This window comes from Tripterygium wilfordii, chromosome 13 (assembly GCF_013401445.1).
Source record: "Tripterygium wilfordii isolate XIE 37 chromosome 13, ASM1340144v1, whole genome shotgun sequence".
NCBI lineage: Eukaryota > Viridiplantae > Streptophyta > Magnoliopsida > Celastrales > Celastraceae > Tripterygium > Tripterygium wilfordii.
The window spans coordinates 14,789,462-14,816,109 of record NC_052244.1 but is presented as its reverse complement, the minus strand read 5'-3'; the positions used below and the strand labels follow the sequence as shown (position 1 = coordinate 14,816,109).

The following is a 26,648-nucleotide window of genomic DNA, read 5'->3' as shown; positions in this document are numbered from 1 at the left end:
TTATTTTGACAAAATCTCTATAATCTTTCCCTATTTTACAGACAGATTCATGTTTAGGTAATCTGATGTGAATGCTCTAATTAACCAACTAGGTTAAGAAGCCAAGCGATGAAAATTAATGATCTGTGAGTGTTGAAATTTCGGTTCATTGGGTAATTCTTGTGGGTGAATGGGATTTATGTAGTGAAATCTGAATCTTATTCTTTTCTTTCGAGACAATTTTCTGATAGGGTCCTTAAATGAACTTGTTCTGTTTTTCGAACCCCAGAAATTCATTGCTCGCCTGATCCAAATTCTTCAAAATCATGGCTGCGTTGTTCTTTCACATTTTCGTCATCTTCTTCTTTCTGTTAATCCTGATCGCAAGCCCCATTCCCTCTCTTGCGCTCCAAATTCTGACCACCAACAACCGCAACTTCGATACCCAGATCTCCCTTCTCGGCGATGCCGAAAATGTCGGTGATGGCTCTCAGTCCTACGTGCAACTTACGCGCTCGATGCCGTCGAGCTCCGGTCTTATATTCTACAAAGAGCCCTTCCATCTCACCAAAACGACTTCGTTTTCCACAGATTTCTCGTTCTCGGTTTCACCCGGTAAGTCGCCTCCTTCGCTGACTCTCATTGTTGGTCCTTACAATTTGGCATCGAAATTTGTGGGTCAAGGGTCGTTTGGGGTTTTGAAGGAGAAAAGTTTTCTGGGTATTGAATTCGACACCTCTGTTGGTAGCAATGCAGGGATCAATGTGGGTAGTTTTGTTTCCGTTAAGATTAATAATGTCAAGCCTCTGAAGTTGGACCTAGATAGAGGGGAAAAGTTGAGATCTTGGATCGATTTCAATGCCATTTCGAGGAGAGTGGAAGTTAGGCTTAGTAGATTGGGAGATAAAAGGCCATACAATCCGGTTCTCGCTTATTCTGTTGATTTGTCAAAAATGTGGGGAGAGAATGTTGCCTTTGTTGGTTTAGGTTCGTCTAGCGGTAATTCATCGCAGACCAGTAGCATTTATGCGTGGAGTTTTAGCTCAAGGAAGGTTCCTAATTGGATGCACTCATTGCCTGTGGATCCAAGGACTTATAAGGACAAGAATGGTGAAGAATTTAGTGCGCACAGGCGTAGGGTTTGTCCTCTGACAGTTTTTGCTCGACTGATTTTTGTGACTGGATGTGGAGCTCTGTTGGCATTTGTGATGCTGTTTGTGTGGGCGATTTTGGCTGGTAGACACTCAGTGTTCCCTGTTGAATGCAATGGGCAGCCTGTAGATTTCCAGTATGAAAAGATTTCTCTGGTTGTGGAGGAAGAAGGTAAAGGTGTTAACAATTAGGGTATGGATTCTGTGATCTAATTTTGTGAATTTTTGTTGTTGCGGTATCTTTGTAGTTTCTGTTGTATATCTGCATATGTAGCTGGTAATATGAGGGATTGCCTAGTTCCTCTTCCAATATTTTTTCAGAAGCCTTGTGTAATATAGACATGCATTCAGTGTAGTACAACATGTGTAACATGGAGAATACTTTTTCTCTGTATAAGCTTGAAAATTTCCCAAGATACTTGGGTATATTTCCTTCATAGAGGTCCTGCAATGTTAACCATCTTTATATGCTGAATTTTGTGACCTGTTATGAGAAGTTTATTGTCGTAGTCTAACTAGAAATCAATACCCTTGATGCCTTTTTTTAATTTCTCCTAATGCAAAGGACGAAACTAGTAAATACTAAATAAAACTGTGATAGTGAAGAATGAGAGGATTAGAAAGAGCCAAAGAGTAAGGATCAAAAACAAACAGAAAACAGTTGGGAGCATCCCCATTCCAGATTGATGATATCTGGAAATTTGTTAAGTGACTGAAAAGCCAAAACTTTGCTGTAGTTATCCAGTTATCAGCAAATAGGTCCAACTCAGGTTATTTCTCAGAGAAATTGTTTTTTCTTTCTTTCTAGCCCAATCAAGCAACAAGCGGTCATTTGGTTTAAAATGTAAAAATGTTCCCTTTGGTTATGCCACTGCAAATCAAGTTCCAAGTATAGTAGTCTTTTGAGTTGTTTGTTGGCATTCTGGATATTGTAATGCTCTAACAAGCTATGAGCAGCGTCTTTGTTTCCCTTTTCTTCTTTAGATGTGAATTACCTATAGTCCTACCCTACACAGAAACCTTCATGCAAATGATATTATAGCTATTTCATTGGCCGTAAAGTTCCCTTCCAAGTTCCATGTAGTTCTCTTTATTAGAGTTTTTCTTGATTATTTTTGAGTTATAGCAACACAAGAAACAATATTTTTCCTTCTCAGCCTTCTTTTGTTTCCTTGAATTTGTAATTCTAGAATATGCTGGAACTGTCCCAAAAATTCTTCTAGTGTTTGTTTTACTCAAAATTTTAGTCTGATGTTCTAGTTGTATTTGGTGCTGTTGTTGATTGATTGATTCTTGCTAGTTATGTTGAAACTTGGCAAATAGATTCACAGCATCTAACATATGCTTCATATGGTTGCACATTTTTTTTTTGTCTGAGATCAAGAATCTGCAAATGCAAGTGTTGCTATGAACATAGTACGTAATGTTGCCTTATACAGCTCCAGTTCTAGCTTGTTTGGTACTTCTATGAACTTGTCATTAGTTATGAATCATCTCATGCAGTGTTGATATTCCACACATTGGTAATAAATTTGGAGAACCATGATGATCCGCCTCAAACTAGTTAATATATTATACTACTTATTGTAGTTTATAAAAAAAATCTAATTATTTTATGCTTTCAAGCCAATCTTCTTCATGGCGAGCAGGAGCTTGTCATATGGGTCCGTTTGATAGAAGTTTATGCTTTGCGAAAATAAGTTAGGTTATAAGATATAAAAATAAACTTAGCTTATAAGCTGTCAGGTTATAAGATAAGACTTATAACTGACTAACTTATAAGTTGTGAGGCATTTTAACATAAGCGTGCACAACAATATAATTTTATTGTCTCAATTTTATTGAGAATAACATGGGGGAAGGGAACACTGGTGTCTTCCTTGTTGGCTTCAACACATGGGATCCATTTGTACCATACTCACAATTATATTAAAAATCAATACTGGATTCCATTTTTATTACATCAAAAATCAAGTCAGTAAATTTACATTATTGAACCAATATATTTTGTTGGTCTAATCACATTATCAAAACACATCTTTCAATACATTTTGTTGTCTTCAAAAAATTTTTATCATTGTGGTTACTTAACATCAGATTCAAAGGATTAATAAACGGGTTGGACAGTTGGGAGTTTCCTTCACAGATTCGTATAATCTACACTAGATAAGTACGTCAGTGCAAGAATCGTATCTACTCACAAAACGTGGCGTCTCTTCCGCCGTACCTAAATAAAATCCACGACTAGCAACTCCCAAGAACTTGGCCACGCCATCAAAAATCCTGACTCGCATAAAAAAGCGTTCTTTTATGGAAAATGAAAAAAAAAGAAGAAGAAGAATTTAGAGGATTTGATTCCGATAGGGACAGTGTTTTTCTCCCGTGGAAAGGAATTAATGTTATTCTGTAATTGGGAATTGAAGATCCTTAGCTGGTGATTAGTTTGGTTCATTAGTTGTATGGGTATATATACGGCGGATTTGGCAGATATTGTTCAAGAAGAAGGAGAGGCGGATCAAGGAGAGGGAGAGGCGCTGCTTTTGGAGAGCATGGAAGGGATACATATTCAAGGAGATTCTGGTAGTTGGAATCAGAATTTGACCGAAGAAGACAAGTTAGGCGTTGAGGTTCCTGAGACTGCACATCAGATTAGCAGTGGTTCGTTTGTTTCTCTATCTTTGTTTTGTTATGGGGGTTGTTTTTATATGTTTCTGCTGTTTTCAATTCATGTTCTGTGTAGTGAATTGGGTTGTTCTTATTGGTGTTGGGTACTGATGAGATTGCATAATTTTCAATTTATATGGTTAATTTTAGTGGATTAGTTTTGGGGTGTTGATTGCTTGTGTTCTAGATGGTAGCCGGGAATTAAACTATGCTAAGACTTATGGAGGATTAACCCAAAGGAGAATGCAATTGATTTCTTTATCAATTGATGCAGACCCCCAAACTGTGGGACAAAGGCTTTGGTGAAGTTTTGGTCTCTGGCTTTGGAATATGAAACATCTGTTTTCAATGTTCTCATCCATTTGGGATGCGAAGAACGACCTATTATTATTATTATTATTTTGGTTATATTATTGGATTTGATGCTGTGAAAACCTTGAAATGGTGCATGATAGGTTTCAATTGTTAGTTATGTGAAGCAGAATCATGGTGATACAAAGAATAGTTTAATGTTTTAGTTGGAGATCATTGTTCATCTTGGATTATTTCCTTAGGTTTGCTGTACATCACATGGTCATAAATGTTCATCTTGTGTCTGTTTTGACACATGAAAGTTTTGTATTTAATCTTATTAATTAGGTGACAGAAATTAGTTTATATAAGTGATTTGGTGTTAAATTGACCTCTTACATTTGCTCTCTTCTTTTTGATGGAATTCACAGATTCATGGTTTCAAGTGGGTTTTGTCCTCACCACTGGTATCAACAGTGCTTATGTCCTTGGATATTCTGGGACAATCATGGTTCCACTGGGTTGGAAAGTTGGTGTGGTTGGCTTAATTTTAGCTACAGCAATTTCATTATATGCAAATACTCTTGTTGCCAAGCTACATGAATATGGTGGCAAGAGGCATATAAGGTACAGGGATCTTGCAGGGGCTCTATATGGTATGAATAAAGAGGACAATAGAAAGATGAACCTTTTCCAATGATTTTGAGTTATTCCTATTGAACTGGTTATTTTGACTTCTTGTTGAAAATGTTTATATAATTTTGCCCAGCTTGATGTGGCTGTCAATGCAGGTAAGAAGGCTTATTCTTTTACTTGGGCATTGCAATATGTAAACCTTTTCATGATCAACACGGGGTTCATCATTTTGGCTGGATCAGCCCTAAAGGTACGATTGATCATGGAGATTTTTTTTTCTTTTTCCTTTCTAGCAGTATTCATGTGGTCTAATGGTAGAATTACAGGGGTGCAACCTAAAGGTCGCAGGTTCAATGCCTGGAAACATCTTCTCCATATGTTATGCGCACATCCTGCTTGTCCTCAATCTCATCCACTGCGGGAACCTTGTGCACAATAGTTATTTGTCTTTTATAGGCAAACATGCGGCCTGGTGGTAGAGTTGCAGAGGTGCAACCTAGAGGTCATAAGTTAAACAATCTCTCCACATATTATGTAGGGGTAAGGTCTGTGTACATCTTGCCTGTCCCTGACCTCGTCCATTGCGGAAGCCTTGTGCATATTTTCAAGTTTACATCAAGGCCTTTTGCATGCCATAAATATAATTGAACATAATTAGTCTTCTCTATCATTTATGAAAGTTATGGTTGTGGAGATTCATTTGAATTCATAACCAAGTTCTCTGACATTAGATATTCATGGTCTTGTTCTGTTTTCTTTTTAGTTTAAAGAATCTTGCTATTTCTCTTTATAATTTAAACATTCTTGTGACATTTAGATAAAGATAGGTTTAAGCATTAAGCTTGTGATGGATTAGACATGCTTCAGTGATTAGGACTTTTGGCACTGTAAGAAATAAATAAATATGATAATGTGTATTTGTTTGAGGGTTGCGTGTTGCTTCTTTTCTCTTCTAATCGTTTCTCATCTGTTTTTCCAACACAGGCTGTCTATGTTCTTTTCAGGGACGACGAGGTGATGAAGCTTCCGTATTTCATTGCCATAGCTGGGTTTGGATGTGCCTTATTTGCCATTTCAATTCCTCATTTGTCGGCTCTAAGAGTATGGTTGGGATTCTCAACAATTTTCAGTCTGCTGTACATTGTTATAGCATTTGTTCTGTCTCTTAAAGATGGTAATTCCATGTACTATTGATTTGGTGCTAGAAAGCAGTTGAGGTTTATTTTAGTAATTCTCGACCCTCTGCCTTTTTGTTTACCTATCAACTAAATTGCCTTGATGGGATTGCCTAAGTTAACGAATTCTCTTGTATTTGGGTTTAGTGGTATGACCTATGCATATTTTTTAAACTTTCAACATGGTGGAGTTGACTCTTCCAGTCAAGTCATTAGAAGAGTGTTCTCTACTTTTTAACGCATTACATGAGTGCTGGAAGTGCCTTAGTATGGTTTTAAAGTTGGCTGAGATGTCTAGTCTTAATTGAATAGAGAGCTAATGGTCGAGGGATCAATCAAATTACTTGCACAAGATTCTTTTTGATTTTCTGCATTTGATCTTACTTCGGGTTATATTTACAAGTCATTTCCTTTGAGAATCTCAATGCTGTTGCAGGAATGGAAGCTCCACCCAGGGATTACAGCATCCATGGAACAAATTCAAGTAAAATATTTACAACAATTGGGGCCTGCGCAAATCTTGTTTTTGCATTCAATACAGGAATGCTCCCAGAAATACAGGTAAGATGTGATACAGATTATCGGAGTTCATATGGAACTTCGAACTTGGTTAGAACCGTGTAATAATATTGGTTTTGTAGTAGCTGTGCAATCAGTTACTACTGATTCTTAATATTTTAGATATATTGGGAGTTCTACATTCTGATATTTGGTTATTAAAAATTGAAGTTTTCGGTAGTTGCCACTTGCCACCTTTTTGATCACCTCTATAGCTGAATTCAAGCTATACAAAGTGCATGAAAATCAGGTTCAAAATGTGTGCAGCCTGGCTACAAAAATTTTGTAGTACGCCTTAACTGTTCGTTCATTGTTTTTCTTTGACCAAAACCAAATATTCAGATCTTATTGGCTTTAGATTTTATTCTTGTTCTCTTGGCGGCAATCTGTATTTCACCGCATTTAGGTGTTCCAAGAGACGAAAATTTTTATGTAGTGATGAAGTATAGTCACGGAACCTACAGCATTACTTTCAAAAAAAAAAAAATTTCCGTCTAAATTATATTTATCTCCCTGCGAATTCTTATATTTTTCTTCATGATCTAATTCTTCCAACAGGCAACAATAAGGCAGCCAGTCGTCAAGAACATGATGAAAGCTCTGTACTTTCAGTTCACTGTTGGAGTTTTGCCAATGTATGCGATTACTTTCGTTGGTTACTGGGCTTATGGATCTTCAACATCGGCCTATCTTCTCAACAACGTCAATGGTCCTGTTTGGGTGAAGACCTTGGCCAACATCTCTGCCTTTCTCCAGACAGTGATCGCTTTGCATGTATTCGTCCTTTATCTGAGTCTTTGTAAAGTTGTTTTGTTTTTGCCGTTGCTGTGTTGTGCTGACCTACTTCCTCTTCTTCTTGTAGATATTCGCGAGTCCAATGTACGAGTATTTGGATACCAAGTATGGAATTAAAGGAAGTGCATTGTCGCCCCGCAACTTGTCATTCAGAATAGCAGTAAGAGGCGGCTACTTGGCAATTAACACCTTAGTCTCAGCTCTTCTGCCCTTCTTAGGTGATTTCATGAGCCTTACCGGCGCTATCAGCACGTTCCCTCTCACATTTATCCTTGCAAACCACATGTATCTAATCGCGAAGAAAAACAAATTGAATTCCTGGCAAAAGTTCTGGCATTGGCTCAACATTTGCTTCTTTGGATGCGCATCGGTTGCAGCAGCTGCTGCAGCCTTGAGGCTTATAGCCGTGGATTCCAAAACTTACCATGTATTTGCAGATCTATGAAACAAGAGTAGTTGGTTTTTCTCTGTTTTAGTTCCCTCGATATTTGCATCTCCATTGATGCGTTCTCCATTGATGCGTTTCGATGCATGTTTCTGTGACAGTTTAGATTACAATTTGAAGCATAGAATAAGTGCCATATTTTAGGTTTGGCCTTCAATTCATTGTACTCTTTTTTTTTTTTTTTTCTTTTGGAAAAACCCTTTTGGTTAAATGATATTATTGACCTATTATATATACTAGATCACTTTAAAAAATAATTAAAATCATTTTGGGATCTCCATTTGTCCAAGCACAAGTAGTAGAAGTGTAGAACCCCGCAAGTGAGTCGTTGGTTGAATGACAATCACAGTGCATGTAAGGGATCATCTACCTATTAAGTCGTGGGTTTGAATCCTACCCCTTTCCAAATCTCTGTTTCAAAAAAAAAAGAAAAAGTGTAGAACCTCATCAAAACCAACAAATCCACTTTATCATTTGGCCCAACCCATCCATCAGAGGTATTGTTCATTTTGTGTTATTCTGTTCTCGTAGATACATCGAGAACCTCAAGGCTTTGTCTTTTTATTAGAAAAATGCGCCTCTCGGTTCACAATTTTTCGATGTGGGACTTTGATTTTTAACATTGGGCATTGATTAAAAAAACATTAAATTTCAAAACCTTCTAGTTATTACTTCCATTGTTCTCTTTAAAGCTTCGCTTGTCATTATCTTTGCGAAAATTAGCTCAACATTATAAAACGAACAAAAAAATAGCAATGCAACATTTGGATGACTATGCAATAATTATGTTAAAAAAATATTTTTTAAGAAAATTAACACATAATTAAGAATGAAGGAGATTGATGAAAAAAGAAGGAGATTGATGAAGAAAGAACTAAGGGATACGGTCCCACCGCAATAATTTATTTGGGACCCATCTAAGGATGCCCCTTGCATGACTTATTTATTTATTTTATTAAATACAAAGATTAGGCTGCGTTTGGACCGACCTATTACAGTCTAAATTATTATTGTTATTTTGACTTTATAGTGTTCAAAACGTGTGGAGATAAAAGTTTTCTCCGGAGACTAAGCTCCAAGTAGTGTGCTTCTCCCTAACAACATCTTGAATTTTTTTTTCTACTGAAAAAAGCATTTTAGTTAGTTATATTTGATAATGCCTTTATCTTATTTGATCAAATTTAAATTTTTTAAAAAAATTTAATAAATAATTATGGTTCTTTGTGCGTACAATTCACCAATATTTTTTAAGAGAAAGGAGTTTCAGCTTAATAAATCATTTTAAATTAAATAATTATCAAACACCTAACAATTTAGACGTAATTTTTCAGCTATGTCAGATTATTGACTATCCGAAAAGACTTAATTTGAAACGTTTGAAAAATGAGTTTTCAAATTGAACTGAGTCAGATTATTCAGTACCCAAAAATGTTATTACCGGTCATCTATATGTGAAAATAAAAATTGTAACTTTCCTTGTTAAATACCCAACTCAAAATAACTACACGCAAAGAAGTCCACGAGGACCCAACATTTGGCCTTTCCATGGCAAGAAGAGATTACAATTAAATTAAGTTAATTAATTCCCATCAATTAACTTAATAATTATGATTATTTAATATAACCCCAAACGGAACAAATCCCCCCACTCGTCTTTCTTAGCTTATTCTGCAGAGACGAAGAAAGAAGGGAATACTCATTCAACTCTGCCTCTCTCTCTGTCTCTCTGAATCTCTCTGAATCTGTGTGTCTGAAGAACCCTTTATCTTTCTCTGTCTCTGCGTGTCTCTGCTTTTTCTGCTGTAAAAGGCTATATGCAGATCCATGGAAGGCGGGCCCCATAATCCGCCATTGCTCATATCGACGCATTTATAGTGTACCTGACGTTACACAATCGACACGGTGTAGTATTGTTGGTTGTATAACAATCTGAGCCGTTTGAATCGAAACGAATCGCCGGATCTTCACAATGAAAGGGGCGTCGTCGAGGTTTTTCACGATCGGGCTGGTGTCGTGCTGGTACTCTTCCAATATTGGGGTTCTGTTACTGAATAAATACTTGCTAAGCAATTATGGGTTCAAGTACCCCATCTTCCTCACCATGTGCCACATGACCGCTTGCTCCCTGTTGAGCTACATCGCTATAGCGTGGATGAAGATGGTTCCTATGCAGACGATTCGCTCCAGGGTCCAGTTTCTCAAGATCTCCGCGCTCAGTCTTGTGTTTTGTGTGTCGGTCGTGTTTGGAAACATCTCATTGAGGTTCTTGCCCGTCTCGTTTAACCAGGCGATCGGAGCCACCACGCCGTTTTTCACCGCGGTGTTCGCGTATTTGATGACTTTCAAGAGGGAGGCGTGGCTAACATACGTCACGCTGGTTCCGGTTGTTACAGGGGTCGTCATTGCGAGCGGGGTATGTATGAGGTTAATTTTATTGGAATGATTTCGAATTGGGTAATGGCTCTGCTTTGATTGATCATCTGTTGAAATTGAGTAACTTTTTGGCTAATTGAAATTTTCAAATGGTTTGTCTTTGATTGAAAGGGTATATTCTTAGTGTCGCATAGGGATGAATTATTTATTTCCGTAAATTGAGAGATATTAGATAGTAGTAGCTAATTTGAATGATGAATAAGAAAGAAAGCTAAAAATTTCAATTATGTTCTTGTTCGTATTTGAGAGCTGGCGTGGCAGATTAGTCCAGCTTGTCGGATTCAATTGCTTGATTGGCTTGTAAGCTAAGTTCTATACAGGTCGAGTCCTCGAGAACTTTAAGGTTCTGAAAGTCATTTATGTATATGGAACAGGTGAATGCCTGAACTAGAATTAATTTAAAAGTTTATGCAGTTGAAAGAAAGCTTATATTATGCAATTTCGGAGGTCTGTAACTGTTTAGATTATGTGTAGTTAAGACATGTTGATTCTGCATTTTGATTGATGATCTTCAAAGTTCTTTTTTTTTTTTTTTTTCCGTCTTTAACTTTTGGATTTTGTTTATATTGTCTGCAATTGCTAAAACCACTTGCGTACAATATTTATTTTATTTTCTTCTTTTGTGCATCCATCTTCCATGGCTATAGGGCGAACCAAGTTTCCATCTATTTGGGTTTATTATATGTGTTGCAGCTACAGCTGCAAGGGCACTCAAATCAGTTTTACAAGGGATTTTGTTGTCTTCTGATGGGTAGGGAGTTTTCTCTTCTTCTTCTTATTATTGTTATTATTATTATTATATCTCGAGTTTTATTAAACTGGGAATGGATTCTGAAGTGCTTCTAACCCTTTCATAGGGAGAAGCTGAATTCAATGAACCTTCTTCTATACATGGCTCCAATAGCAGTCGTGTTTCTTCTTCCTGCAACACTTATTATGGAGGAAAATGTGGTTGGCATCACTATAGCTCTAGCTAGAGATGACATCAAGATCATCTGGTATCTACTTTTCAACTCAGCGCTAGCATATTTTGTGAACTTGACCAACTTTTTGGTCACTAAACACACCAGTGCTCTTACTCTCCAGGTATGCAATTCTTCTGGTTCCTTTACTTTGCATTTGATGATTGACATGATAACCTATTCTGATTTCTTTAGTGCTTATCCCTTTATCCCTGAAGACAAAAGAGAACTAGGATAGTGTGGTTATCGTTTTGCTCAGAGCAGAACTAGGAAAGTCTAGCTTGAGTCATCTTAATCCTTTATGAAGTTTGCATTGCGGGAGTCTATATTTTGGCATGATATGAGAAATATCAGGTATTAGTAACAGTTCCCATTTCCAGATGCTTGGCCTTTTCTTTGTATGCTAATTTCCAGTTATATGCATTCTGGTGTTTGTTTTCACAAATCAACAAGTGGGCTCAGATTTTAGACTTTTTTGGCTTCGGAATAGACTTTGCCTCTATACACGTAAGATCTGTTGCAGGAGACTTGTTAAGCAGCTAACTGTTTGTGGACTTGTTTAGTTTTGCATGCTTGTATTTGTTGAATGTTGGTCTTGGACAGTAAAATGAGATAGTACTGCACAAAAAAGGTGAAAGGCTAGGAATAAAATTCAAGATACTTGAAAAAAATTATGTGAATCTATTCACACCTGTTGGAGGTTCCATTGATATTAGTTCCTTTGTGATTATGTGCTGAGAAATGCCATAAAGTATTTTCATTTATTGGTGCTGAGAAGATGCTAAACTAGGGAAGGTTTTGCTCTTGTATTATGGAAGCTATATAGCTACTGTATGAGTAGTAATGCAATGAAAACAAGAATTTCCTTTCATGATTTAGTGAGACATTTTTTCTCGATCATAGGGGGAGTTGAGGAATAATCTTTCAATTTCCAATTTGATTTTATTATTTTAGTTACATTCCTATGTACTCAACCCTATAGAATGGAAATGCTATATGGGCCATAGGAAAGAGTCTATTGTAGCGATCACTTTTTGATGAGCTTCTTTAGAGATTCTAGAATTTTAGATGCATGGAAAGCTATTTGGTTTGATATGTTTCACTTGAAGAAGAAAAATGGTTTGATAGGTTTTACCACACAAGGGAAACAGGACTTTAAGGTCTCCTTTAGAAATAAAAGAGAGAGATTTTTGATCTGCACAACTGACGAAATACAAATGAACAATGTGTATCCCTGCGCAATTTGAGAGGTGGTCATAAAAAATGCTTATTCACTGGTGGTTTTGCTCCCTCATTTTGGGTATAAAATTTTATAATGATTTAAGTATCTCCTCGTGTCTTTTCCTTTTCTTTGTGTAGTTTATACCTGCTTCAGTTTTGATAAGACACTGTTGGGGTGTTCAGTAAAATGTTAATGGAGTTCTTTGGTTGTACAGGTGCTTGGAAATGCCAAAGGAGCTGTGGCTGTGGTAGTTTCGATTTTAATTTTCAGAAATCCCGTCTCTGTCACTGGAATGCTTGGCTACTCACTTACAGTCCTTGGGGTAATCCTTTACAGTGAAGCCAAGAAAAGAAGTAAATGACATATCATCAAGAAAAAGGCTTAAGTTGCAATTTTCGATTATTTTGTTTTTATCGGTGCAAAATAGAGCGACAACGTTCATGGAAGCAATATTGGGGCGTGCTGCGTCGCTAATCTGTGGATTTTGCGATCTAGATACTATATTTTTCGCCTGGAAGCCTGGAGATTTGGTTTCCATTAGCCTTATGACTGCAGCAGGATTAGCCCAAGGTAGAAAAGTTTCAATAAGTGACAATTTGTTTCTTGCATTCCCGGATTAGGGTTGTAGAGGAATATCATTGTCTTTTGCTCCTTTTTTTTTCACTTTAAAAATTCTTTCAGGGGGTAGGATTTGGCTCTCAATACAATCGGACTGTTATTAACATTTGTTATATTGAATAATTAATGATAAAAACTTAAATAGTTTTACCATTTTCTAGTGTTGTTTTATAGACTGCTAAGCATGTACCTCATATAAGAAAAATAAATTTAAGAAGATATTGAATAAGCAAAAAAAAATTAAGGCGATGACGCCATTCACCAGTCCATCCTGATACAATATTCCAAGTAAACCCTGTCCTTGCACGTTGGTGTAGTCACCCAATAGATAACATCAGTTGCCTGTAATCACCATTTGTTTGCCATGACTCACATTTTCAGCAATCCATTACTTTGGTCTTTCAGGAAATTGAAAAATCCAAACAAAAATAATTCCCACATAATCTTTGCTTATTGCAAACACAGATCAGGAAAGTGTACAATCGAGCTCAGAGGTTCACAGCAATCACAGCAACATTAAGGCAATTTCCTACCAAAACTTCAACCACAAGTTCTTACTTCCCAGTGTACGAATTCCCGATTGCAAAACATAAACTCTCCTTCGGAAACAGGATTCCCCCCTATAACTTAAACATCTCAATGAACCACGTTTTACCTCACCCGGTTAACATGCTGCAGTGAACATATTGGGTCCCATGGTGCAGCCGAACATACTAAGTTACAACAATTGCGCCATCATTAGTTCTATCAGCTGTCGGTCTCTAAAACCTTCACACCATTCACTAAATTCAAAGCTGTATCAGCAGCAGTTCTGGCCAATTCAGTGGCTGCTCCAATGTAGGTATGGGGTGTTAGCTTTAAAAGATTGGTTTTTGCTTCTCTAGGTAATTCCAAGCCTTCAATAAATTGTCTTATACTTTCTTCGGTTACTGCCTGTCCCCTGGTTAGCTGCTTCAGCTTCTCATAAGGCTCTGGAACACCATATCGCCGCATAACCTGTATATAAAGTGGTCAAATATGTCTTATAAAATAAAGAAACAAACAAAACACCAAGGAATGCGGGAACAGAAGACACATGGTGCAAAAAAACCTTATGCATAAACCATAAGAAACCATCTAATCAGGAATCTTAGTCCATAAAGAAGAAAAAAAAAATTTTGGACATTGGTTAATAACAACCTGGATCACATGCAACCAATAGAGAGGCACTCAATCAAATGGACATTGTATTTCAGACTGGCAACTAGAACTACACACAAGCAATAAAGGAAAGTAACAGATGGTATAATAACTCGGATGCATTTAAATTTCTTTAAAATTGTTTAGTCTAAAAGTTGAGTGAGAACTACATACAGTCTGTATTGGTTCAGCAAGCACCTCCCATGCCTGGTTCAAGTCCTCATGCAAACAAGCTTCATTGACCTAAAGCAAGCAAAATCCAAATTCAATCAAAACAAATGCCCAAGGTGAAGGCAATAAAACTGGAATTTGGAGAAGTATCAGTGAAAGTGTTTCGCAGATGAAGCAAAGATACCAACTACATTAAGTTAATGAAGACACCGGGCCATTGATGTCGAATAAAAATTAAGCAAAATATACCACTCTATCAATCACCACCAAGAGTCGTGCAGTTTCAAAAAGTTCCCATTAACCAACCACACAACATCTATAGATACGTTGCATACCTTAAGTTTCGCTATCCCTACAAGCGCACTTTTGTAGGCAAGAAGAGAATGCCCTAATCCTTCACCCATGTTTCTCAGAGCTGTTGAATCAGTTAGATCACGCTGCAAGAATAACATAAAGTAAATGAACTATCTCACCAGTGAAGCAGAAGACAGTTTAGAACTCACCACAAAAGTCTATCTACGATTATAGAATTACAATAGCTCCTTGATTAGTTAAGGCAGACAGGTCCTTCAAAAGATCACAAGAATCATACTTCTTTTTTGGTTATGTTTGAGAAAAATGCTCATATACAGACAACAGATCCTTGGGTAATTAGCAGCCTCAATGAAGTAACCGCGAACTAAAGCTACAAGCACGCAGATTTTAAAAAAGGCCTAGAATTATGAAATAACATATAAAGTAAAGGCATAAAAGTTACAAGGAAAACTATCCTAAGGATTACCTGCAATCGTGAAATAGGCAACTTCTCAGCAAGATGGCGCAAACTTCCAATAGCTTTACCCAGATTGCCTTCACTATTTTCGAAATCAATAGGATTAACCTTATGAGGCATAGTCGAGGAGCCAATCTCACCAGCCTTAGTTATCTGCAAAAAACTTTCAACATGACACACTTGTCTTGTATAAGATTGTAAGAAACCAAACAAATCCAGCACCAAAAAATTGCCCAAGGGAAATCTTGGATTTTCTAGTTTTATTAACTGAAGCAAAGTACTGGGAATTTGAAAGAAAGAGAACCCTAAAAGGCTAAGCAATCTTCAGATAACCAGGATACTCTCCCAAGTAACCTTATAACTAAACCCTATGGCACAAGGTAAAGCCTATGATAAACTAAATTACTAGACCAAGACCACATACAGGCCAACCTAATAAGACTGATAACAATTAATTAAATGGGCTCGAGCCCAACACCAAACCTCCTCTCCATGAGCTGCCACAACTCATAGCCTAGGTTTGTTACAAAGAAAGATGGGGAGAAAACAGTATTCATGCTATGTCAGAATTGCTCACCTGCTTAAAGTAGCGTTTAGAGATGTAGCTCCATACATCAGTATCGAAATCAATCAATATAGTGTTGAATCGAACAATTGCATGAAAAAGTTTTGCCATATAGTCGTGAGTTTCAATCTGCCAAACAAGTATAAAATAACACAATCAGAAAACTACCTGAATTCATTTAGATTCTATCGACAGGGATTATAATCCCAGCCCCTTCCAAGAAAAACTTTGGTACTTAATCACTGTTCTACACAAAATCTTGCAAAAGACATTTCCATGTTTATACTGACAATCACTGAAAAGTTGCACTTGAGGTAACCCCCGCATTTAGATATTGATAAAGACTTAAGGACATGAAAAAAATCATCAAGCATGCTTAAGACGGGTTGCTGGTGCGTAGCAGTTAGTATCTTGAATATAATAAAAAACTACAGACTGAGAAATCTGAATAGATTGACCTCAACACCTTACTAGAAGAAAAACAAGGAAGTACCTGAGTAACATAGGGATTAAAGCACAACCCAAGAGATTTGACAAACTCTTCAGCAATCTGAGGCCAATTGATTTCGGGATATGCAGCAAGATGTGCATTATAGTTACCAACTGCACCAGCAAACTTCCCCATTATTTCAACTTGAGATAGTTCCTGCCTCTCTCTGCTCAATCGGACAGCAAATATACTAATCTCCTTTCCCAAAGTAGTTGGTGAAGCTGGCTAAGAGGAAAGATACAATGATCAACGATCAATTTATGAGTTACTTAAACTAAACCGTGCTACTGGATATTAAGTAAAATATAAAACCAAAAGCAATACAAGAACCAACCAAGATTGTCTCTTTTTTCCATCTTTTTAAATGCAAAGAAACATTTCATTAAAGAGTAACATGGTGGGTACCACCAATGTAGACAGCACCATAGAGTTCATAGTGGAATAAACATCGACATTCAGATCTCCGAAATCCCAGGAGTTGAGGTCCATGATCCTCCCTTTAAAAAATGCTGCTTAAAAGAAATTATATTCTCTGTACTTATTGTATAAGATTACAATGTTACTGTTTTAGTGAAACTTGCATATGCAATACAGCAGCGAGGTTCAAACATTCTAGCAGGCTCTCAGAGATAAAGAAAAGAATAACTATTAAATCACCCCATACAAAGAAAAGAAAATTCACCTGCCCATGAGTGTGTGAAAGCATGGGAATATGAGCGGTATCCTTAGCCATGTTGCACAATGCTTTGATCAGTTCATCAGTGACAGGAAATATAACTCTGTTTATTGCTTCTTTGAGCATCAATGCATGGGCGAGATTGTTAATGTCCTCAGATGTGCAAGCAAAGTGAAAAAATTCAAGCACCTGAGTTGTTTGAGCAAGGAAATATACAAAAACTCATTCCAAAATTTTTAAAAATTACGTCAAATGGAAATGAGCACACCAGCATTACTCAAATGAATGAATCCAGTCACCCCCAACCTTTGAAATCTCTGGATGCGATTGACATTTCTGTTTGAGGAAGTATTCCACAGCTTTTACATCATGGTTTGTTACTTTCTCAATCCTTTTAACTTCCAAGGCATCGTTGATGCTAAATCCAGTTATCAGTCCTTGCATATAAGACTCGGCTTCCTCACTAAAGCTAGGAACTTCTGTAACTTCTGGAATTTGGGAAAGCTTCAGCAACCATTTGATCTGACAGAGGTATCAATGTTACAATGAAACTCTTCATTATATTATGGTGGAGAAATCCCCAAGAAAAGGAAGAATCAGGAAAAAAAAAGAAAAAGAGAGAGAGATTATTGTTGCTACATGGAGACATGAAACTTGGTGTCACACAATCAGCATTAAATTCAGGCACTTCATACGTTATTCTCACTAAGAAATCATGCAAAAAAAAAAAAAAAACAACTTCAAATGTCTGGAACAATACAAACTTACCTCAACCAGGACACGAAAATAGATTAGACCATATTCACTCATATAAGGAGCTAAGTCCTTCACTTTACCCCAATATCGACCATCCAAAGGCGACAAAGCCATTAAACTCCACGATTCAAAATTCTCTCCCGCCAAATTCATAGCCTACAATACCAAAACAAAACCGGCAAAAAAAAAAATACAAATTCAGAAACTCGGGAAAAAAAACACAGAAAGTAAGCAGCCAACAGTGAAATAACAACCGGTAGAGTGGAGATGTTGGTATCTCTGAGGGTGGATGTTTTGCAGATAAAGCCTCTGCGAGAGCAAGATGTAGAGAGCTGAAACGAAGAATTCAATGGATAGTGAAAACTTAAGAATTCTTTTGACTCCGAGTGTCTTCTTCTCGTCGTTGCTGCTGATATGGGATTTAAAGAAGATAACCGACCGCGGTTGAGCAATCCGCACTCCATGAATGCTTTCAAGTGTGTGTGCTTGCAGTGAACCCTAGCTTTTTCACAGGGAGCGAGCGAGAAGAAACGGAACTGCTTTCAGTCTCCCACCCATATTCAGTCCCATCCCCCTTCACAGCCGTTAGATTTTCAAAGCCAAGACTGACCATTAGATTTTTGTTAATATTAATGACTTGATTTATCTTTATTTATTTACAATAAAGAAAATCAAACTACAATAATACCCTCAACTGCGTCAACTGTACCGTTCTTCTTCTACATCCTCAGAACGGACTTCTTCTCCCACCCCTTCCATAGTAATACCCTTCCGCTGTGTTTTGGGGTGACAAAAAAATATTCCCAATCGAACGAAATAACGTGTTTACGATCAAAATATTTACATATTCGGATCCGAGTTGAATTTCAGACGTACTTAATTGATCAAATTTAAATTGATTTAAATTCGAGATAAGTAAAACAGACAATAACTTAATTCAGGTTTTCGAATATGCTTAATTGATCAAATTCATATTAATTTAAATTCGAGACAAGTAAATCAGACAATAACATAATTCAGGTTAAGGTCTGTATAAATAAATTGGATAAACCTTCGATGTTTGGATCCAGACTTTATTTAAACTAGACAAAAAAAAATTTTGTACTCCAATTTGTCCAAACTAGTTTAATTCTAGGTGAATAAATCCGATCATCTGGACCAGAAATTCCACCCGAAACAGAATTTTGCCACCCCTACCCGCGTCCCCAGCTGCTGCTGCTAGTCCTCTTTTATGGTTTTCCTTCACCGTCAACGGGATTCAGTGCGCTTCTGTTCGTCCTTTGTGGATTTTTTTTAGCTGCACAAATCCCAGTTTTTTTATTTGGTAAAGGAAGCACTACTCAAAAACCCCGGTTTGGGCTTTGCGTCATCAACTGGAGCCCCTGATAGGGTGACAAAGAGCTTCTCTAGTTGTCAGCCATGGCCGAAGAATATGACTACAACGATGTCGATAAGGGGTGCGTTCTATAACTGTGGGCATTAACATATAGCTAATTTGAAATCGGACCCAAAACGAGTCAAGAGTTATATATTTGAATTCGAACAAGTTTTCCGTTGTTCGAAAAGAGCCGCAGCGGCACGAATGATTCTCTATCTAACCAGTTATATCTAACTCTTACACTTACCATTCCCATGATTCAATCCTCAAATCGGCTTGGCCTCATATATGTGAATTGAGTCCCATAACAGGCATTCGTTGGCCGGATAAGGCATTTATATGATCAAGATTATGCAGAAATAATGGAAAATTACAGAAAAAGTTAGATGTATGATTGTAGATTCCTAAGAAGGTTAGTTGTCTTGCTCATAGGACACTCCAAACTATGTACATTGCTTCTTAGGATTCCTTCACTACAACCTATGATGCCAGGAAAAAAAAAATGATGACATCCTAGTGCAAGATGATGATCATTCCAAGAACAGCTCACAGCCAACTGTTTTACGCTCGTTAAAGGATAGAAGTGTGCAGATTCTTGGCAACCTGCAGAACTCGGATAAACATGGTATGAATTCAGCTTTCCCCCTTTACGCTGTTCTTGTTCATATTTGGTTTCATATGTTCATATTTTCTGCAGGCACTTGAAGCAGGAAAGGAGAAATGGCGAAGCGTGGTAGGACTCGTAGTTAGTGCGCCAATTGAGAAAGTATGGACAATAGTCTCTCAAACAAGAAGGCTACAAGAATGGATGCCAATGGTTGAAAGAGTCACTGACTTAGCTGGTAATGAAGGTGTTCCTGGCTATGTTCGGCTAGTCTCCGGCTTCATGTTCCCTCAAGATGATGGAGAGAGGTCATGGATCAAGGAAAGGTTAGTTTCCATGGACTCAACACTGCATAGTTACGTTTACAGAATGGAAGCAAGCAACATAGGATTAGACGGATCGGTTAACTCACTGAAGCTAGTCAAATATGGAGAAGACTCAACACTAGTTGAGTGGTCTTTTGAGATTAATCCCATGGAAGGTGCCTGTGAGCACAGCATCATTGATTACCTGGAATTTCTTTACAAATCTTGCATTAATAGGATTGAGGGTGCCATACAAACAGCATCTCAAATGGCTCGAGGCGGTCTGTGATATTGTAAGACTTATCTTTTTTGTGTCATCTTTGAATTAATTTCAGACTTGTGATACAGATTATGGTCTAAATTTTACACTGCAGATGTTTTAAGAAGCAATATTTTCATTAAATTTGTTCTGTTTCACTTTGTTTGTTTATTAGATTCCATTCTGTAATTGTAAGTAATATCTGTTCAAGAAAAACCCAAGATTAAAAAATGGTTCAAAGAGGGAGGGAGACAGTCTAGGGTTTTGAAAAACCAAGTCAAAGATAATGTGTGATTTTGAAATTGACCCATGGGGGTTGGGCTGTTACTGCAAACACCATTTAATTAACAACATATTTTATAATAAGCTTTCTGGGTATCAAACTAGTGACCATTTCCATGAAAACCATTTCTCAACTGCACACATTTGCACTATCATCCATTGCCACCGTCGTATCCTGTTAACCTCCATACTCTTCTAGAAGATTATATATATACAAGCAAGCAACCCGCGCTTCGCGACGGGTTGTTGCTGTCTAAAGTGCATGGGAAATATTATAGAAGTTGTATCAGATGTTTTGGTATTGTAAATAGATTTTGTTGAATGGGCAACACATCATGGTCATACTGGTAATGTTTAAATAATAGGCAATATTGTGGTAATTTTTGTTGTGGTAATACCGACAATATGCCTCTTGTCTTGCAAAAACTTTCGAGTTTTCTTAGCAAAAGAGAAATGATGACTTTGCTTACCCTACATCATGAGATTTTTCACAGAGATTGCAGAGTTTTGTTGGCTGCGAAGATTATTCATGTGGGAAAGTTGAAGGAAGACGGAAGATAAAAGGGCCCTGGAATGCAAATAGGTTTAGGAATTGTCGATCTTGACCTTGGTTAATGACCTTGTTGGCAATGTTAGAGCAAACCAAAGGATATAATAGTACTTTCCTTTGCTGGCGGTATTAACTTCGATCAGAGGGAAAAAAATATTTTGGGCTCTGTTTTTGTGTTTGTGGACCAGGGAGGTTTACCAGTTGGGGTACTCGATAATTTCTGTAAAATGACAATGCGAAGCCCATATCCATTCTGAGTTTATTGAAAATGCTAAGCCATATCTACGCTTAGTTTAATGGAAGTTGAACAACAGGTTTGACGACAAACGTTATGTCTCCCGCGAAGTGATACCAGTTTTCTCTCCATAAAATCTCTTGCTCGTTTCGTCTCTCCATCGCTTCGAAATTCAGTTGTGCGCCGTACGATTTCACAGATTTGACTCAGGTATTCTCTGCTCTATATTGTGTACAATGTTCTTTACTTTCGTTTGCATGCATTTCTGATGTTTGTCTAGGAACCCTTACCTTTTCTCTCTCATTATTGTGTCTTTCTTACTGGAATCTGCACTCTAGGGTGTTTGGTGTAAGAATGTGGTATTGTGATTTTACATCTTGGTTGTGGCCGAAGTAACCCTTGTCTAGGTGTCTAAAGGCGAGTTCTTTTTTCTTAACCAATGGGTTATTCTGTTTGATGAAAATTGGGGCTCTTGTGCATCTAATTTTTGCATATTTGGTTATCCTTTGGCTTAGCATGCAGGAGTAATGGAAGATAATCGTAGATTTAGCATCTATATCCATCATGGTGGTTTTATGTCTGAAGAAACTAATGAGTATATTGGTGGTCAGGTTCACATATGGATGAATTTGATGATGAATCATTGGTCTCGAGATTTTGTGCTAGATCATCTGGCAAAAGATCTACATGTAAACATTAAATTTGTTACTTTCAGCTTTCGCAGGGTAACTGGTTGTTTGTGTTGCTGTGTCTTTAAGGCCAGAACTGCTGCTGATTTTATGGATTTAGGACTGCTTGGGTGTTTTGATGGACATATTAACTTGTATGTCTCGAGTTTCGGTATTGGTGATCGCGCTGTAAAGTTTGAGGTATTTGTATTGGTAGCATTTTGTCTTGTGAAGTTTAAGTTATTTCATTAGTGATGATGTAATATTTTTCTGTGTTAGTTGCCTCATGATGGTGACCACCCAAGTTTAATCGCCGTTGATGCAAAAGTATTGTGTCCTGCTACAAATTATTGTTTTCGGAAGAAGGAAGGTTATCTTCCTATTATGTTTGGTGCTGACATACTTTCCAAGCATCCTATGTCAAGCGTGCTTTCATCATCAGCAACTGCTACAGATAGCAAGATTTATATAAATGTTTCTAATAAAATGTTTGATTTACTGTGGTATTTCCCAGGTTGCTAATGTGATGTTTCTTTACATGTTAATTGCAGAAGAGAAAGACTGCACCCATCATCCCACCATTGATTGAGGAACATGGAGCATCTTCTTCAAGGACAGTCCGACGTTCAGCAAGAATTGCTGCTCTACTTGCTGATTCTGCAAATCATCCAGATCGCAACTATGAGGTTGTTAAAGTGATGTTTCATCTGCTGCAGTTGAATTTGGATGCTTGCAAATGCTCACCCTGTTGTTTTAAATCGATGCTTTGTTGTGTAGCTTGTAGGCTCTGGTGGATCAAGAAGTGTTTTCTTTTGTAGAAAGAAGAACGAATAAGAGAGACTTTTGCATTGAGTGACCAGCAGCTTGATCTAACATTTTGTGGACAATTTACTTTGTGTGGATGGCAGCGATGACATGCATGTACTGAAAGTGATATTAGTTATATTGTTTTGGTGTAATTTGCTTCAGTGATGTCTGCTATGCAAGGGTTTTACATGGTGGCTTGCATAGGTGAACATCATTGTCTTCCTTTTGTGTAGCTAGTCATAACTATGTAGATTATAACTTCCTTTGCTTTTGTATGTAAACTTATGTAGCAGCTTGCATAGGTTAACTTGTTTGCTTTTGTTAACTTGTTAACTTCCTTTTGTTAACTTGTTTGGGTTTAGTTTATGCATCACAGTTTTTGTTTGGATTTTCTCAAGGGAGGATGAAGGCGATATCACTTATTTGTTTGGATTGATTTGTAATTTTTTTTTTAATTTCACGGGTGAAAAGAAATGAATTACAAAATTTTATTTTGTCATGTCATTAGGCCATGTGTAATGTTCATCCGATAGTGGATGCCACGTCAAAAAATCCGGCCGATATCTCACCGGAATACCAATGACCTTATCATCCTGGGCAAACAAAAGTTTACTGCACTTGAGAAGACACATTCAAATACTTGATACTGGTATAATTTGGGTATGAAAAATGAGTAGCTCTCTCTACCCACACATTTATCAATTGGCAGTTAATCAACACCCCAAACCAAAAACTTACATTTACAGCCTAACAACTATGTAGCTTGCTATGATCCAGCATTTTCCAATCACATATTTCTTTGCCCTTTTGGGTCTCTGTGATTGCTATTGGCATTAGGTAAGACCTCACTTATATAGGTTGTTATTTAAGAAGCTTGACCAACTAATTTTATTTTTAACCATCAAAGAAGACGCAGCTGGACATATGGCAATAATCAGCAATAATTAGACCTCTAATGTTACAAATACACAGGCGGATAGCTTATGACCATCATAAGGTTTTCTATACTGCAAATGAACTCACAGAACTAAGAAAAAGCTTAAATGGGTTTGCCATTAAATTGACTTTCTATATGTCATAAACAATATAAGACCATACAAAATATAATAGAACTATTTGCATCTGTTAAACCATACCTTTTTTTATCATATCTGGATGATGTTGAAAGTGCGAAAAACATTTACATAGAATTTTGCATGACATGAGCAGGGGAAGGAATTATCCAAAATAAGTATGACAAAATATATGATAATCATTCCCCTGTGATTAAAAGTCTTGAACGCCTAGCAACAACTGTGATGGCATTATCAAAGGACTTTACATTTAAGGCTGCATTAGAGATAAACAGGCGCAACAGAGATCAAAATAGGTGTGGCAAAATATATTACAGCCACTCATTCTTCATTGGAACTACTGGATGCCTGACAAAAATGCTGATGGCATCATCAAAGGATCTTACATATAAGGCTGCATCAGATATAAGAAGTAGCAGCAGAGATCCAAATTAAGCATACCAAAATTTATCACAGCCAATCAACCTTGATTGAAACTGTGCATTGCCTTACCAAAACTTCAAAGGATTTTCATTTTGCTTGCTTTTTCCCTTTCTTCTTTTTTTGCACAGCACTATTCCTTTGTTTTTTTATATTGTCCACTGGCTCTTCTATTGTTAGAATTTCCCTACAAATGGAAGCAAGCAATGGAAGTTAATCCTGAGTGACTTGGTAGTCTAGGAAGATAAGCGTCAATGAAGCAAGGTATAAGATACAAAGGCAGCAATAAATGTCTACAGACCTTTTATTTCTCTTGAGACTTCTTTGGAATAACACAGATATAGGCTCATCATCAGAGTTTGATTCATCAAGATGGATTGTTGTTAAGTTTTTCTTCGCCTTCCTAGGAGTGGTTGACCTTGATTTTTGCGGTGTATGGACTTGTATGTCATCCTGCAACCTTGACAATTCATTCACAGGCTGGCTGTTTGAGAAAGCTGACTCCTGAGATAGAACATCTTCTATTTTGTTGCCTGTTATGATTGGCTTCACTGTCTCAAAAATCCCAGGCTGCTTCTCCTCCTTAACCTGAGCAAACACTGCACCATCGAAGATTTTTGTCACTTTGAAACAAATGGACTTCATCTTCTTGTTGTTAGTGTTTATTGTTACTTGGAACGTGTGTAAATTATGGTAGATATCTTTGATCATTTGTGGCAAGACATATCGATTGGAGCCATTTGCAGATGTAAGTGTACTTGCTGAAACTCCAATTAGCTTCTCTGCCAGGCGGTCAAAAATCGTAAATAGAGCTTGGCCGGTCTCATCTTCAGCAGTGGTGTTCAGAATATAGCTAAGGCATATAGACGAAGATTGCCCATGTTAACACATGGTAAGTTATTTATCATGTTTGCATAAACCAAGGCATGTATTTATAGATCTGATGTATTACTTACCATGGGATTGGCGCCTCGTCAATAACACTACATAGAGAGCATAAGTTTGAATGTTTCCATGGCTTCGTTGTACCTCCACACTTTGGACATGTAGGATACCACCAGCCATCAATGATGTCAATACTTGTAATTCTTGCCATGCATGTAAACTTCTGGCGCTGCATCATTGGCATTAGTTAAAGATATTTCATTTATTCTAATAAGATATACATAAGCTTGATAGCCTTCATACTCACAGCATCTTGCTCGACATTCAATGACAATAACTCAGCTATCTTCTTCCTATTTTTTTTCATCTCATCATCTGAATTTGTCAGCACAGCCAGGCTAGATGGTAGAATCTTGAAATCCACAGGTTGAACTATCCTGGATGGGATTCTTTATTGTTAGAGATGAAAGAAGAGCAGATGCAAACACAAACATTTTAAGCTGCTTGTAATTGAGTATCATACCTTTCTCTTAACTGATGAACCTCTGGAATATCCAGATTGAGATATACCTTTGAAGAAGATATACTACTCAAGATATTTTTTCCTAGTTCAGCACCAAGAAGAGAAAATAATCAGATTACTTAATTATATGACATCCATAACTCTGATGCATAAGTTTTTTTTCTTGAGAGCACACCAATGTTTATGAATGAACGTTTCCGATGGTGTTCAGAAGGCAAACAAACCTGAGAATGTTGAAACCATCATCGCTGCGCAGATTATGATCACTGGCTTGTTTTTAGCATCCTCAAGGATTTTCTGACCATCAAAATCTATTGCCAAATCTCCCCATAGTGTAACTGATATGACATTCATCCTATAAATAACCAATGCATTGACAATTATGCAATTCATCCTTCTCCATTAAGAAAACAACTTTGACAGGAAAATCAAATTTTATTTTGCCAACGGAAAGGCAAAGTTAGAAGTGACCTAAGATTCGCAACACTTACATCTCATCCTGGAAGTCCAACTTACGGAGCCTCACTGTTTTGTTATTGGCATATATCTCATTCAGATGTCCAGCATTGACAATCTGCCCTATCATATCTACAAAACAATACATTAATTCTTCTAGAATGGTAATCATAACTTTATGCAAGCAGGGCAGCGATACATGAAGTTTACCTGTTAGCTGCACTTTATTTCGAACTCTGCCTTGCATTTCAGCATAATCAACAAAATGAAACTTCTCGAGTGGGATAATATTGGCAGTCTGTGTAGCCTTTTCAATCTTTGTATTCCTGTCAAATTTTATCATATAGTCACCTGGACATGGATGATAGCTAGGCCTGATAGGGAACAACTTAAAGTTGCTGAAGAAGTAAATTTCTTTCTCAGTAAGCATAGTCCTGAAGTATTCCATATTTTCTGGCCTCATCGTTGCCAACATTGTGTTACCCTGCAAAAACAACATAACAAACCATGATTATGGTATTCCAGACGTGAGTGATTATGGACAAATTCCAATAATTCATAAATTATCTTTTCAAATCTGGCAAAGTGGTAGACACGACCTGCTCATCAATAAGGTAAGCATCAAAACTTATAAGTTGATCATTGTCGGCATGATTTATTGAATT

The 26,648-nt window shown here is 37.2% G+C and overlaps 7 protein-coding genes across 11 annotated transcripts; 5 read left to right on the top strand and 2 right to left on the bottom strand.

Moving 5' to 3' along the window:
• The first annotated feature begins 305 nt into the window (after nt 1-305).
• Nucleotides 306-3,296, top strand: LOC120012640 (lectin-like protein At1g53070). The gene is made up of 5 exons (XM_038864076.1): nt 306-1,302; nt 1,405-1,407; nt 1,939-2,019; nt 2,570-2,589; nt 3,228-3,296. Exons 1-5 carry the CDS (start codon nt 306-308, stop codon nt 3,294-3,296), a joined length of 1,170 nt encoding a protein of 389 aa, XP_038720004.1.
• Nucleotides 3,277-7,860, top strand: LOC120013087 (proline transporter 2-like). Its single transcript, XM_038864734.1, has 7 exons — nt 3,277-3,788; nt 4,517-4,741; nt 4,877-4,971; nt 5,706-5,895; nt 6,333-6,457; nt 7,013-7,228; nt 7,317-7,860. The coding sequence occupies exons 1-7, from the start codon at nt 3,590-3,592 to the stop codon at nt 7,692-7,694; spliced, it is 1,428 nt and encodes a 475-aa protein (XP_038720662.1). The 5' UTR covers nt 3,277-3,589; the 3' UTR covers nt 7,695-7,860.
• A 1,478-nt stretch (nt 7,861-9,338) lies between these two features.
• LOC120013088 (probable sugar phosphate/phosphate translocator At3g11320) lies at nt 9,339-13,089 on the top strand. Its single transcript, XM_038864735.1, has 4 exons — nt 9,339-10,107; nt 10,775-10,878; nt 10,985-11,213; nt 12,526-13,089. The coding sequence occupies exons 1-4, from the start codon at nt 9,664-9,666 to the stop codon at nt 12,670-12,672; spliced, it is 924 nt and encodes a 307-aa protein (XP_038720663.1). The 5' UTR covers nt 9,339-9,663; the 3' UTR covers nt 12,673-13,089.
• Nucleotides 13,090-13,358: 269 nt separating this feature from the next.
• Nucleotides 13,359-18,090, bottom strand: LOC120013086 (adenylosuccinate lyase-like). The gene is made up of 10 exons (XM_038864732.1): nt 17,793-18,090; nt 17,551-17,694; nt 17,089-17,304; nt 16,789-16,971; nt 16,110-16,331; nt 15,629-15,745; nt 15,061-15,204; nt 14,615-14,716; nt 14,283-14,351; nt 13,359-13,925 (listed from the first exon to the last, which is right to left on the bottom strand). Exons 1-10 carry the CDS (start codon nt 18,000-18,002, stop codon nt 13,677-13,679), a joined length of 1,656 nt encoding a protein of 551 aa, XP_038720660.1. The 5' UTR covers nt 18,003-18,090; the 3' UTR covers nt 13,359-13,676.
• Nucleotides 18,091-19,279: 1,189 nt separating this feature from the next.
• On the top strand, nt 19,280-20,211 carry LOC120011832. The gene is made up of 2 exons (XM_038862961.1): nt 19,280-19,541; nt 19,614-20,211. The coding sequence occupies exons 1-2, from the start codon at nt 19,539-19,541 to the stop codon at nt 20,112-20,114; spliced, it is 504 nt and encodes a 167-aa protein (XP_038718889.1). The 5' UTR covers nt 19,280-19,538; the 3' UTR covers nt 20,115-20,211.
• Nucleotides 20,212-20,575: 364 nt separating this feature from the next.
• Nucleotides 20,576-22,939, top strand: LOC120013332. 5 transcript variants are annotated; one of them, XM_038865110.1, is made up of 5 exons: nt 20,576-21,109; nt 21,343-21,361; nt 21,674-22,020; nt 22,099-22,281; nt 22,371-22,939. In XM_038865110.1, the coding sequence occupies exons 3-5, from the start codon at nt 21,679-21,681 to the stop codon at nt 22,635-22,637; spliced, it is 792 nt and encodes a 263-aa protein (XP_038721038.1). In that variant the 5' UTR covers nt 20,576-21,109; nt 21,343-21,361; nt 21,674-21,678; the 3' UTR covers nt 22,638-22,939. The 5 variants fall into 5 exon arrangements, with proteins under 5 accessions (XP_038721038.1, XP_038721039.1, XP_038721037.1 ...); XM_038865111.1 differs by lacking the exon at nt 20,576-21,109 and adding an exon at nt 21,490-21,568; XM_038865109.1 differs by lacking the exon at nt 20,576-21,109 and having other exon boundaries at nt 21,349-21,568.
• An 855-nt stretch (nt 22,940-23,794) lies between these two features.
• LOC120011689 (replication protein A 70 kDa DNA-binding subunit-like) lies at nt 23,795-26,455 on the bottom strand. Its single transcript, XM_038862782.1, has 8 exons — nt 26,194-26,455; nt 26,019-26,115; nt 25,752-25,882; nt 25,528-25,609; nt 25,312-25,441; nt 25,076-25,233; nt 24,421-24,972; nt 23,795-24,306 (listed from the first exon to the last, which is right to left on the bottom strand). Exons 1-8 carry the CDS (start codon nt 26,444-26,446, stop codon nt 24,210-24,212), a joined length of 1,500 nt encoding a protein of 499 aa, XP_038718710.1. The 5' UTR covers nt 26,447-26,455; the 3' UTR covers nt 23,795-24,209.
• Between the last annotated feature and the right edge of the window lie 193 nt (nt 26,456-26,648).